Source organism: Onychomys torridus, unplaced genomic scaffold, assembly GCF_903995425.1.
Source record: "Onychomys torridus unplaced genomic scaffold, mOncTor1.1, whole genome shotgun sequence".
Lineage (NCBI taxonomy): Eukaryota > Metazoa > Chordata > Mammalia > Rodentia > Cricetidae > Onychomys > Onychomys torridus.
Genome location: NW_023412581.1, coordinates 348 through 12875, shown reverse-complemented (window position 1 = coordinate 12875; position 12528 = coordinate 348). Strand labels below are relative to the sequence as shown.

Genomic DNA, 12528 nt, shown 5'->3' with positions numbered 1-12528 from the left:
GCCCCTGGTCAGCATCACTGTCAACAGTCACTTTCTACCCAGGACATCAGGCCTGGAAGACGAGGAAGCCAAGGTCCTGGCACCTGAACTCGAAGCCTCCTCGGCGGAGCCCGGCAAGACCGAGCCCAGCGGGCTGCCCTTCTGGTGCAGCCACATCGGTCGCCTGGTGCGCAGCATGTCCCTGCTGCTGAAGGGCATGAACGGGCTAGCGCAGGGAGAGGAAAAGCCGCCCGCCCCGGGCCCGCAGGACGCGGGCAAGGAGGCCGGAACCGGCCCACCTCGAAGCGAGGCTCAGCGCGAGATCCAGGAGTGCGGGGTGTCGGTGCGGACGCTGCGGGGGAACTTCGAGTCTGCCGCCGATCTGCCCTGCGCCTCGAACTCCGGTCCCTGTGAGATGGGGACGCCGCCCGGCCAGTGTCTACGAAGCTGCTGGTCGGCGCCGCCACAGCCCCGAGGCTACCCGATGGGTGGAGAGCCCCGGCCGGGGGACACGGAGGAGGCCAGCGATTCCGGCATCAGCTGCGGGGAGGCCCCGTCAGAGGCTGGCGGGGGGCCGGGGCTGGACCTGGCTAGCCTGCGCAAGGAGCGCATCGTCATGCTGTTCCTCGGCCACTGGAAGAAGTCCGCCTACACGCCCGCGCTCAGGACAGCCGCTAGCAGGACCTTGGAGGCCCAGCGTGCTCGATCCAGGGACGCCGAGGCCAGCGGTAACCCCCGGCCGCCCTCCCCGCCACCCAGCGACGGGCCCCGGCTCGGCCACCTGTGGCAGCAGCGCGGCATCATCACTCATCTGCTGGGGTACCTGGAAGGCCATCATGGCACACGTGCCGGCCCGGCAGCTGCGGAGGCTGAGCCGCAGGGTGCGCGGGCCCCTGTCCCCCGAGCAGTTCTTGCCGCACGTCGATGGGGCCCCGGTGCCCTACAACAGCCTCTCTCTGGACCTCTTCATGCTCGGCTACTTCCAGCTCCTGGAATGCGACCTGCCGGCCGAGGAGCGCAAGATGCGCCACCTGCTGTGCTTCGAGGTCTTCGAGAACCTGGGCGCCCACGGCTGGGAGGCGGTGCGCGCCTTCCACAAGGCGGTGACCGATGAGGTGGCCGCGGGCCGCCGTGCCTGGACCGACGGCTTCGAGGACATCAAAGCTCGCTTCTTTGGCTCCAGCCAGGGTCCAGTCTGGGACATGGAGCCTGGCCGCAAGCTGGGCCTGACGCCACTAGGGTCCTTGCCTCACGCTGCCCTCCCTGGCAGCGGCCCCGAACCTGTGGCCCCGAGGCTAGGGTCCGACTCCCAGAGGGGCAGCTTCAACAACGGGGACATCTGTGGCTACATCGACCGCAGCTTTGCCTTCTGGAAGGAAAAAGAAGCTGAAATGTTTAACTTTGGAGAATGACAGTTCTCCTGGTGAATGGGACGGTCGGGGAGGGGGGAAGATGGAAGTTGGGGTTCTTCTTTTTCATCCTCTGCTCACCATGAGTGTCAGGTGAAGTGGGCATGGTGTTGGCTGACTCCAGTCTGTCTTCACGGAGATCAGACGTCTCTTAAGCCGTGGGTGTCCATCTCTTCTGAGCAATGACTTCTGGTCAAAGTCTTTGTTATTTGTGAGCACAGGCTTCAGACCCCCAGGTGCTCATGTGGGTCCCACGGCCCTGCAGCATGATGGCCCCCTGCCTTGTTTCCAGCAGTCTCCTGGATGTCCCACGCCTGTTTCTGTAGTGCTGGTGGTCTCAACCACAGCAACAGCCTCTATGTACCTCCCTCAGGGCCTCAGCCCGGGGTCTGCCTCTGCTTCTGCCTTTAAAAAAAAATGGCAACCCCTATCTGTAAAACCGGAGGGGAGCTGTGTCTAGAGTGAACAGTCTTTCTGGCAGGAGGGAGGAGGTGGGCAGGAGGGCTTATGGAGGAGACCCCCAAAGCCCCAAGGCAGACAAATGGCCTTGCCCTGATTCTCCGACTGGTCAGTCATGGCTGCCGCTGTCTTGACTCTCCCTGAGGAGAAGGCTCCCTGAGGGAAGGCTCCTCTTAGGCCTTTGTCTTCCAGCTGACCAGCCCCTCCCAGACCCACAGCTGGAGGCAGTGACAGGGCCTCTTAGGGGCCACAGGAGGGCCCTAAGAGCAGGGACACCAGAATATCCACCAAGAGGTGAGGAGTCCTCTGAGCAGAAAGGTTGGCACCCTCTGAAGGTAAACTAAGCTTTTTGGGAAAACAGCATACAGCAAGGGTGGGACATATCAGGGGTGTTCATGTGGGCATTTGGGTGTCTCCCACATAATAGTCCTTCCCACTCAGATACGGAGGAAGGAGCCAAACACCCTTGGAGATTCCAGGTATGTAGAGAGCCACAGCAGCCAGGTGCTGGAGAGGGAGCCTCCAGACCACTGACTGTAAGAATGGTTTGTCTTCAGCTTCTGGTGACGTGTAGAAGGATGAGCCACCACCCAGCTCGTGGGGCTCAGGAGAACTAGGCTGGAACCCATGGGGACTTTGGGATAGGAGTTTTGTGAGGAGACTATGGTAGGCCATGGGAAGGGAATCTGCGGCCAAGCCCCTCAAACAAAGACATGCATAATGAGGACACGCCATCTCCAAGAGTCTCCTGCAGTGTCCCCACATCACCACTGGGGGGAGTAGGGAGCCCTAACCTTGGGGCCGATGGATGACAGTGGACAGGCTGTTGGGGAAAGCAGAGCCTACAGACTCTTGACTAGGTAGGGCTCCCACAGAAAGGGACCTCCAGGGAGATAACTTTAGCAATGGTGTTGGTGCTGGAAGAGCCACAAAGGCCAGTAGCACAGATCCTGGCTACAAGTTGCCTCCAACCCTGGCCTACCCTGGGACCTGCTCTGGGGTGACTGGGTGAACCCTGCTACCCAGCCCTTGGCTTCCTCTGCTTCTAGAGCCTCACAGGGAGCTGAAGCTGGACGTGTGCTTGCTAAATAAAGTTCCTGTTCCTGGCTGGTACACACTTGCTCATCACTCCAGCCCCTGACAAAGCTGCCTGTGGCCACAGTGTCTGGCCACTGAGTGGACACTCAGACCCCAGCTCACTCACTGCAGCTGCAGCATCAGGGCAAGATGTCAACCCCAAGAGGATCCAGACTCCTCCCTACATCATAGGATCAGGGATGTAGTGCTGATGCTGGCTTGCCCATCCCAAGTCCTGGTGGGATTGAAGGGTTGGTGGGTGAGGGATTCTGCCCAGAGGTTCCCCATAAGCTCAGATGCTCACTAGCCTGTGGTACTTCCACAAGTAGATACTAGTAGGCATGGCACCTCTAGGGTAGTTACTGTCACTTCTTTGAGAGGGAAACAGTGGAATGAGGCTGGGTTGTGGGTTGGGAGGGCATCAGGCACAGAGCCCAGCCTTGCGCCTCCTAGTCAAGAAGTGGGCACACCCAGTCCTTACAGCCTTTGAACCTTAGTTTCTCAGCTGAAAGGCCAGACTCAGACTCTCAGGGACACCCAAGAAGACCCAAGGGACCTGGGGCTAGAAGGGATGCCAGGCAAGGGAGGCAGTAGGGACTCAAACCTAGGTTTGAAACTCAAATGGAAGGCAACTTCTTCTGCAGACACATCGCTTCTACAGGAAGCTACCTAGAGATTCTGTTTCTCTGGCCTGAGTGAGGACAGGTAGCTGATTTTCAAAGACATTCTGGATACTTCTAATGACTTACCCAGCAGGCTACAAGACCCTGGCCCTCTAACAGCTCACCTGTAGGGAACAGAAGCCCACACAGACAGAGGTTGGCTCCTCAAGGCCACACTTACGGTTGGACACATAAGTCTGTTGTCCTTCTGGCAAAACCCCACTGAACACCCAGAATCCCTTCATATATGCCCTGGAGATTGGGCCACAGAACAAGGCTTTCAGGTGATCTCGGGCTCTTTTGTCAGTTTGTAAGTGTGTGCAGAATAAATATACAGAAATAGAAACCATGCCAAGCTGAATAAAGGAATGGTACCCTCCTTGCTGACCAAGCAAGCAAAATAAGATGTCAGTACTCCAGATCAATGAGGACTTAATGCAAAGTTGAAGTTTTAAAAACCAACTGTAAAGTTCATTTCAAAGAAGCACAGAAAAAGGTTTGTACATAAGCTCATGTGTTTGAACTCTTGGTCCCCAGTTGGTGATCCTGTTTTGGTAGGATGTGGAACCCACTGGAGGTAGACCAGTTGGTGATCCTGTTTTGGTAGGATGTGGAACCCACTGGAGGTAGACCAGTTGGTGATCTTGTTTTGGTAGGATGAGGAACCCACTGGAGGTAGACCAGTTGGTGATCTTGTTTTGGTAGGATGTGGAACCCACTGGAGGTAGACCAGTTGGTGATCTTGTTTTGGTAGGATGTGGAACCCACTGGAGGTAGACCAGTTGGTGATCTTGTTTTGGTAGGATGTGGAACCCACTGGAGGTAGACCAGTTGGTGATCTTGTTTTGGTAGGATGTGGAACCCACTGGAGGTAGAAGCTGACCAGAGGAAGTAGATCACTGGGGGAGGGCCTTGAGGTTTCAAAGCCCAGGTCCAGTGTCTGTCTGCTTTCTGTTTCCTGATTCTGACACAGCATGACCAGCTGTCTGGTGCTCCTGAAACCACACTTACCCCACCTTGATGAGCTGTGTCCCCTCAAACTGTGAGCTAAAGCAAGCACTCATCCTTGAAGCTGTTTCACCACAACATGAGAAGCAAGTGATACAGAAGCCGTGAGCCTCTAAGAAGGTTCCCAGAGACCTTGTCCCCTGATAGTCATAGCTCTTAACCTCCCGGAATATGGCAGACACTGGGGGCGTCATTTCTGATTAGACTTTGGAAGACACTGTGACTCCCAATTCTGTGGCTACTTCTCTCTACACCTCAGGGAAGCCAGTAGCCAGGTGAGGAGAGAGCCTGTGGAGACCGGAGAGGATCCACTCTTCCTCCATATAACCCAGCAGGTCTCCACCCCAAAGCAGCCTTTAGGTGACCAAAGCTTGAAGACCCCTTACTGAAGCCTGATGGGACATTCTGAAAGGACCACCCCCAAATGGCACTTGTGTGGCACTGCTCTTTTGAGACACTAGATTTGGGGATAAATGGTTCCACAGCAGTAGCTGATGGATACAAGAGGAGAGCATAGAAAAGGAGCTGGATTCTGACCTGAGGTGTTATTATTATAGAGCAGGCGTCAATCCAGCAAGGCAGTTCTGACCCAAGAACAGAGAAGCCTGACTGTTCACACATGGAAAGCATGGCCCGAGGTAAAACAAAACAAAATAACCGCAGCCACACCACAGGGACTGAAGAAGAGTCAGTGGCTAACTGCTGGAAGACAATGTGTTTACAGCAACCCCCTCCCCAAATCAACCTCACATGCACCCAGAGACTTTGCACACCAGCCAGAACATAAGACTGGAACTGTGGGAGGCAGTCTAACTTGTGGGACCCTATCCTGGGTTGGCCTCATAGCCACAGGAGCGTCCACACACCAGCAAGTGTGCCTCCTCCAGGCCTGGTCCCCGTGGTGTGAGCCGAACCTTTTAAAGATTTTAGTGGCACACTTTAGTTTGGTGAATTCACACTGGGAGTCTATTCTGGGGAAGTAAGTGCATTGCTGATACTTTTCATCATAGTATCCAAAATGGAAAATGAGCCGAAAGCCCATGAATAGGAGCTGTGCCTGGTGTCACATTCAGTCTTGGGAAGGAAGGCATCTTCCTGTCATGATGATACTTAAACTCATGTTTTCAAAACTCATGATTCAGCATCAAGTGATCAAGGCAGTGACATGCACTTGTCCAGCCAGCCAGCCAGCCAGCCATGTGTACAGCCATGTGTACATGTCCAGACTCAGAGTTGACAGTTGGGGGGGGGGTGGTAACTGTCATTTACTATTGGAGAGTCCTGCTATAAAATCTTTGTATTTTTACAATACGTGTGTGATTTTTATCATCACGGGCCCAGCTCTTGGAAGCAACCTGTCATTTTGAGTCCCTAATGTCCCCACGGTCTGCTGGGAAACCTGCTCACTTGGCACAGCCTGCTCCCAGTGACAGAGCCTGTGTTACAGTCCCTGTCCTTCATTCCCCCCAGACATCAGAAGCACTGGCCTGTAGCACGAATCTTAAAAGTCTTATTAATAAAAACAAACCTGGAGCCAGGTATTGGGGTCAATGCTGGAAGATCAGAGAAGCAGAACAAGCCACAGCCACCTCACCTCACCAGTTCCTCAGCTGATCCTGTTTCCTCAGACTGGAAGCCTCTCAGTCCTCATCCCGAATGAATCTCAGCTGAACTGTTGCTCAAAAACCTAAAAGCTTAATTAGCCAAAAGCTTCTAGTTTCTGGTCTTCACACCTTATATACCTTTCTGCTTTCTGCCACCACTCCCTGGGATTAAAGGCATGAGTCACCAGGCTTGGCTGTATCCTTGAACACACAGAGATCCAGGTAGATCTCTGCCTCTGGAATGCTAGGATTAAAGGCGTGTGCTACCACTGCCTATCCTCTATGTTTAATATTGTGGCTATTCTGTTCTCTGACCCCAGATAAGTTTATTAGCATGCACAATATTTCGGGGAACACAATACCACCACACTGGCCCTGCAAACAGGGCAGTAAGCAAAGCATCACCTTGCCCCTTGCCTGGGAAGCTTGGCTCTCACCCTTTCTCTGGTCCCTGACCCAACCTGACCTTGGCTGACGTAAGCATCCTAGAGTGTGCCTGCAAAGTGTGTCCCCATGAACCAAGCACTGCATAGAAGGTTGCAAACCTTGGCTGCTTTCTTTTTAGATGACCCCCATTTCTCAGCTGCCTGAAGCATTCAGGATGGAGGGAAACACCAGGGCAGGCCAAGGCCAAGGCTTTGTTTCTTGTGTGGGGACAAGCCCAGTCTCTCCCACCCGTGCACTCAGGTGTCAGGGAGTCTCATCTCTACCCACCATTACCTTTGCCTCTGAAGCCTCCCCCACCAACACGGTGGACCTAAAGCTTGTCCAACCTGTGCTTACTCATGATGTGACCGTCCCACTCCACAGAGGGACTGTGGCTACCTGAGTCCCCCTCAGCACAGTGGCAAAGCAGAACCAGAAGGTTCTTAGCGTTGGCCCTGAGCAGTTTTCTATGGGCCCCACAGGCACCAGCACAGGCTCCTGCTGTCTCCACCCCGCTGTGTCTCCATTGCACATTCTCAGCTCCCCCAGCTTGGCCTGACTGCCTGGGATATGAATCAAACCACTTGCTTGCCCAGAAAGCCCCCCACTGTCCATTCTAGTACTCTGGGTACCCAAAAGTCTCCTGTATGATGTAGACAGTGTGGGCTTTCAAAGGAGACAATCTTTGAAGAGCTGTGACCTCACTCCCTCCCCCTCCATTCTCCCCCTCCCTCCCATACAGAGTCTAAAAATACTCCTAAGTTCCCACGTGGCCAGCCCAGCCCAGCCCAGCCCAGCAGGCCTCCTTTGTGGCCCACACTTCAGCTTAAGTGTTGCCCTGTGGTCTATGGTCTCAGCAAGGGGCCCTAAGGAAGCCTACTAACAAGTAAGATCAAGGGATCCACAAGGAGGTGAGTGCCAGCTAGACTTAGTGGAGTCCTGTACAGGCAAGGGGTTCCTGGGGGCCATATGGGTTCAGAGAGGGAAGCTGGGCCCTGGGAATGCCGCCACATTAGCCAGGTTGAAGCCAATGCCATCCTGCCGTCTCACCCATGAGCACTCTGCTAAGACTCTAAACTCCCCCTTTGCCCTCCAGCCTCTGTGGAAGTGCAGCAGCAGGGGTCAGCAGGTATCTCTGAGGCCCTTGGAGAGGCGCTGAGCGCACAGGCCTGGTTGTATCACTGCAGCCAAAGAGCCCAGCGATGACTGGAATGCAAGGATTGTGGGCGCTGGCTTGGGTACAGCCCTTCCTATACCCGCCCCGGTCAGAGGGCTCCCCAAGAGGTTAGACAGGAGAGATTCCCGGTGGGTATGAGGGCCTTGAAGTCAACAGTCTCCTGAGCTTCCCTTTGTGGGCCTGAGCCAAGGTTGTCCCTTGAAAATCTCCCTGATAGGTCCTCAGGTAGATCCCTGTGTGTAGGAAGGAGATTGCATCAGGGATTGGGGTGTGGGCTTCAAACTCCCAGCCCACCCCAGCCCCAGGCCCTGTGGTTTGCCAGCTCCCTGGCCAGGACTCGTCCTTTGATTTCCTCATTTTCCAGGCATCCACCAGACTTGCCAATCCTCCAACACTGTAGTGGCTGTGTGTGCTAACCACCTCCCACCCCCACCCCCACCAAGGGCAATATACTACCATTGTGCAGCTTTTAGCTGTGAGGGCCTCAGAATGGGTGCCTCCACATGATCCTCCCCTCTTTCCTTTGCCCCCCTTTCTCCTCCCTCACTCCCTTTTCTCCCCCCACCCCATTCCCACTTCTTGTCTTTCTTTCTAAAAGAATTTTCTTGGCCAGGTCTCACTACGTAACCCAAGCAGGCCTTGAACTTGCTGGTAACCCTCGTGGCTCAGCTTTCTGAGTGTTGGGATCAAAGGTGCGCCCCACTGTGACCAGTGACTGGTTCTCTGGTGCTTTCCCTAGGGCAAAATACCAGACACGCATGTAGTTCAGTCTAGGAGTGGGTCTGCTGACAGGCCACGCACACAATGTGATGGGAAAGTAGTTAAAACTGAGTTCCTGCTTGCGAGCCTGGCCCTGAATTCAATTGCTGGCTCCCCCACTTCCTAGCTCTGTGGTCTTGAGTAGATGACTCAAAGCCTCTGCGTCAGTTTCTCTGTACAGTAACAGCACTTACCTGGCAGTGTGATCACGGGGCCGCAGGAAGTGGCTGTGCACAGGAACTGCCTGGGATGATGACTCCAAGCCTCTTCACCCTTAGTTTCTCCATCAGAAGCGGAGGAAACTGGACCATCAATGGTGTGGCTCAACCAAGTCACCCAGCAAGGCCCTGCAGACAGGCCGTGAAAACCAGTAGTGCAGAGTAAAACCTAAAATCACCTCCAGTGGCCTGCTCAGCAACATGGGGCCTGAGAAAGGAAGCCTCTTGGGTGCTTGGAGCAGGGAGGTTCCCTAACCCTGGAGGTCTATGCTATGGAAGATAGGAGGACCGGGGCTTGTGTTCACTACATGATCCAATATTACTTTAACTAGTTGGCCATAAGTAGTAGATCTAGCCCTCAGTTCCCTCTCTATAAAGTAGAAGCAACAATTGGCTTGCCCATAGGGCTAAGAACCTGGGATAGAGCAGGATATGGGATGTCCAAAGTGGCCCCCACACTGGCAACATGCTGTAGGTGGGTGTTTGCCAGGGGTGGGGTCAGCAGATGCCCAGACAGTCATACACTGAATCATAGGTGGATGAGGCCATAACTCTCATGACTGACCCTGTTTTCCTACTCAGGTGCTCAGGCGAGGTACTACTTCTGGGAAAGAGGGTGGACCAGAAGGGTCTCTGTGGGCATAGCATCATGGTGAGGAATCTAGACAACCTGGACTTCCATCTGCCTTCACATGCCCAAGACATGCTGGACGGCCTGCAGCATCTGCGCTCCCTACCCAAGCTGGCCGATGTCACCCTGCTGGTTGGTGACCAGGAGCTGCCCTGTCACCGCAGCCTTCTGGCTCTGAGTAGCCCCTACTTCCACGCCATGTTTGCCGGAGACTTTGCTGAGAGCTTTTCGGCACGTGTGGAGCTGCAGGATGTAGAGCCGGCTGCCGTGGGACAGCTGGTGGACTTTGTGTACACAGGCCGCCTGACCATCACTCAGACTAACGTGGAGGCACTGACCCGCACCGCATCGCGTCTCCATTTCCCCACTGTGCAGAAAGTCTGTGGCCGATACCTGCAACAGCAGTTAGACGCCACCAACTGCTTGGGCATCTGTGAGTTTGGGGAGCAGCAGGGACTGTTAGGCGTGGCTGCCAAAGCCTGGGCCTTCCTGCGGGAGAACTTTGAGGAAGTGGCCCAAGAGGATGAGTTCTTGCAGCTGCCTAGAGACCGACTGGCCACCTGTCTGGCCAGTGACCTGCTGCAGGTACAACCGGAGCAGAGTCGGCTCGAAGCTCTGCTGCGCTGGGTGCGCCATGACCCCCAGGACCGGTCTGCCCACCTGCCCGAGCTCCTCAGCCTGGTGCACCTGGATGCGGTGCCAAGGCCCTGTGTGCAACAGTTGCTGGCCACAGAGCCGCTGATCCAGGAGTCAGAGGCATGCCTGGAGGCCCTGTCCCAGGGCCTCAGTGGGGTGAGTGAGGGGCAGGGGACTTCCACCTAAGACGTGTTCCCACCTGCATGGGGAGAAAAGAGTGGGCACCCTCAAAGTGCCCAATGGAGCATGGCTCCCTGCTGCAGGCTGGTCCCCTGAGAGAGCATCACCATTGACCTTTCAAGTGTGCCATGCTCTGAATACCAGAAGAACCCAGAAGTGTCTCTGTCTTTACGAAGCCTACTGCTGAGTGAGGATGAGGCTGAATACAGAGTTAAGACGTAGTGGAAAGGCCAGGGCTGGGAGTGTACTAGGGGCATCTTGGCGAGGGCTGGCAGTCAGGAAGGACTGCCTGGAGGAGGCAGCACTGGAGCCAGACCTAAGAGGAGGCATAGGAGTGGGATGGGAGGAAGATTTGAGAAAACCATCCCCACACAGCTGCTCTGTGGGGCCTGGAAACCATCACCAGGTGCTCCTGAGGGGCTCCAGCTGAACCTGTATGGAGTTCCAGCCCTGTTCATGCTGGCAGTGGGGCTGGTCCTGACAAAGTGACAGGCCTTAGCTGTGGCTGCCCCAAGGGTAATCCGAAGCACCTGGGAAAGCCCTTTGTGGCTAGTGAGAGATACAGTTCTTCACAGTGTGGGGGTGTGCATGGGGTGGGGGTGTGCATGGGGTGGGGGTGTGCATGGGGTAAGGGTGTGCATGGGGTGGGGGTGTGCATGGGGTAGGGGTGTGCATGGGGTGGGGGTGTGCATGAGGTGGGGGTGTGCATGGGGTGGGGGTGTGCATGAGGTGGGGGTGTGCATGAGGTGGGGGTGTGCATGAGGTGGGGGTGTGCATGGGGTGAGGGTGTGCATGAGGTGGGGGTGTGCATGGGGTGAGGGTGTGCATGGGGTGGGGGTGTGCATGAGGTGGGGGTGTGCATGAGGTGGGGGTGTGCATGGGGTGGGGGTGTGCATGGGGTGGGGGTGTGCATGGGGTGGGGGTGTGCATGGGGTGGGGGTGTGCATGGGGTGGGGGTGTGCATCGGGTGAGGGTATTCATGGGGTGGTGGCATTCACAGGGCAGGGGTGTGCTCATGCAGGGCATGTCCAGCTCACGCACACATGCATGCACAGGTGCCCACAGATGCATACACACATGCATGTGTGCACGCATGCCAAGGCCCACCTAACCTCAAGCACAGGCACTAACGGAACAGCACCCACGGAGCCCTGTGCTGGGCACACAGTGGCTGGCCACTCTGACCTGGCTTCCCACCACCACCCACAGGAGCTTCCAGGCCTCCCACAGACGATGCAGGAGGTACTGGTGGTCGTGGGAGGGCGGGCACTGGAGGAAGACGAGGAGGGTGGTGAAGAGCCCAGCCCCCACACTGGGAACTTTGCCTTCTACAACACCAAGGCCAGTAAGTACCTGTCATGCTTGTCCTGGACATGAGCCATGCACCACCTTGGGGTAGAGCCAGTGAGGTGCCCAGAGAATGGGGGACCTGCCCAAGCTCTGTTTACAGAAGGTTGAGTGTCAGACTGTCCCAGGCTTGCAGAGGAGCCTGGTGGCCATGGGGAGGGGGTGGCAGAGAAGAACTGGATAATAATTCCAGTCCGTTCTCCCTCTGGTAGAAGCCTTACCTCTGGTTTGTATTAGGCCCTGGGGGCTGGGATTAAAGGCCCCACAGTCCAGACAGTGCTACTCAGGGTGGATGTGCCAGCCCATCAATTGCTCTAGGCTCCCCTGTCCTGAGCACCCGGTGTGGGAACCAAGGCTCTAGGGGGAAAATGGGAGCTAAGAGGGTGCAGCCAGTCCAAGAGTTTGGCTGGGATCCAATCTGACCCTAGAACAGCTCATTTTACCTCCCTGGATGTGTCTTGATTTTTCTCATCTGTAAAATGGGTTCCCAGTGTCTTCTCCTATAGTTGTAAAAGAGTCTTGGGAGAGGGTAGTAGGGCACCCCACAGGCTGTCTGCCCAGGAGAGCTCTTGGGAAAGTGCTGATGTGGACTAGTTGGCTCCAGGACTGAGGCAGGTTGCCAGCGCCCACTGCATCAGCTCTGGCGGGCTGGAGGAAGTCCACAGCCAGCCGTCCAGGGCAGAGGCTGACGAGTGAGGATTTGGGGTTGACGTCAGGAGAGAGCAGCTGGCTGGCAGCAACTGTCTGTGACTGCTGGGCCATCCTCACCCTGGGGTGACACAGACATGAATCAGGGGACACTCCGTTCCTGTCCAGGGTGCCAGGCTCGGCTCACCATGAGTTCTAGAATTCTACATGTTCCCAAACTGTCATAAACAGTCAACAGTATTCCAGGGGACTTCCCCAAGGCCCGGTCTCCCACAAACACTTGCAAGGAGCCCATTCATAAGATTCGA

At 55.8% G+C, this 12528-nt stretch overlaps 2 protein-coding genes across 2 annotated transcripts; both read left to right on the top strand.

The window, feature by feature from the left end:
- Nucleotides 1–7: 7 nt before the first annotated feature.
- Espnl (espin like) lies at nucleotides 8–1391 on the top strand (the record flags this gene model as incomplete). The annotated part of the gene is given in 2 exon segments (XM_036176138.1): nucleotides 8–796; nucleotides 798–1391. Coding segments are annotated over 2 exon segments (1383 nt in total), but the record flags the coding sequence as incomplete, so codon positions are not given.
- Nucleotides 1392–9427: 8036 nt separating this feature from the next.
- Nucleotides 9428–11602, top strand: Klhl30 (kelch like family member 30). The gene is made up of 2 exons (XM_036176139.1): nucleotides 9428–10201; nucleotides 11435–11602. Exons 1-2 carry the CDS (start codon nucleotides 9428–9430, stop codon nucleotides 11600–11602), a joined length of 942 nt encoding a protein of 313 aa, XP_036032032.1.
- Nucleotides 11603–12528: the final 926 nt, after the last annotated feature.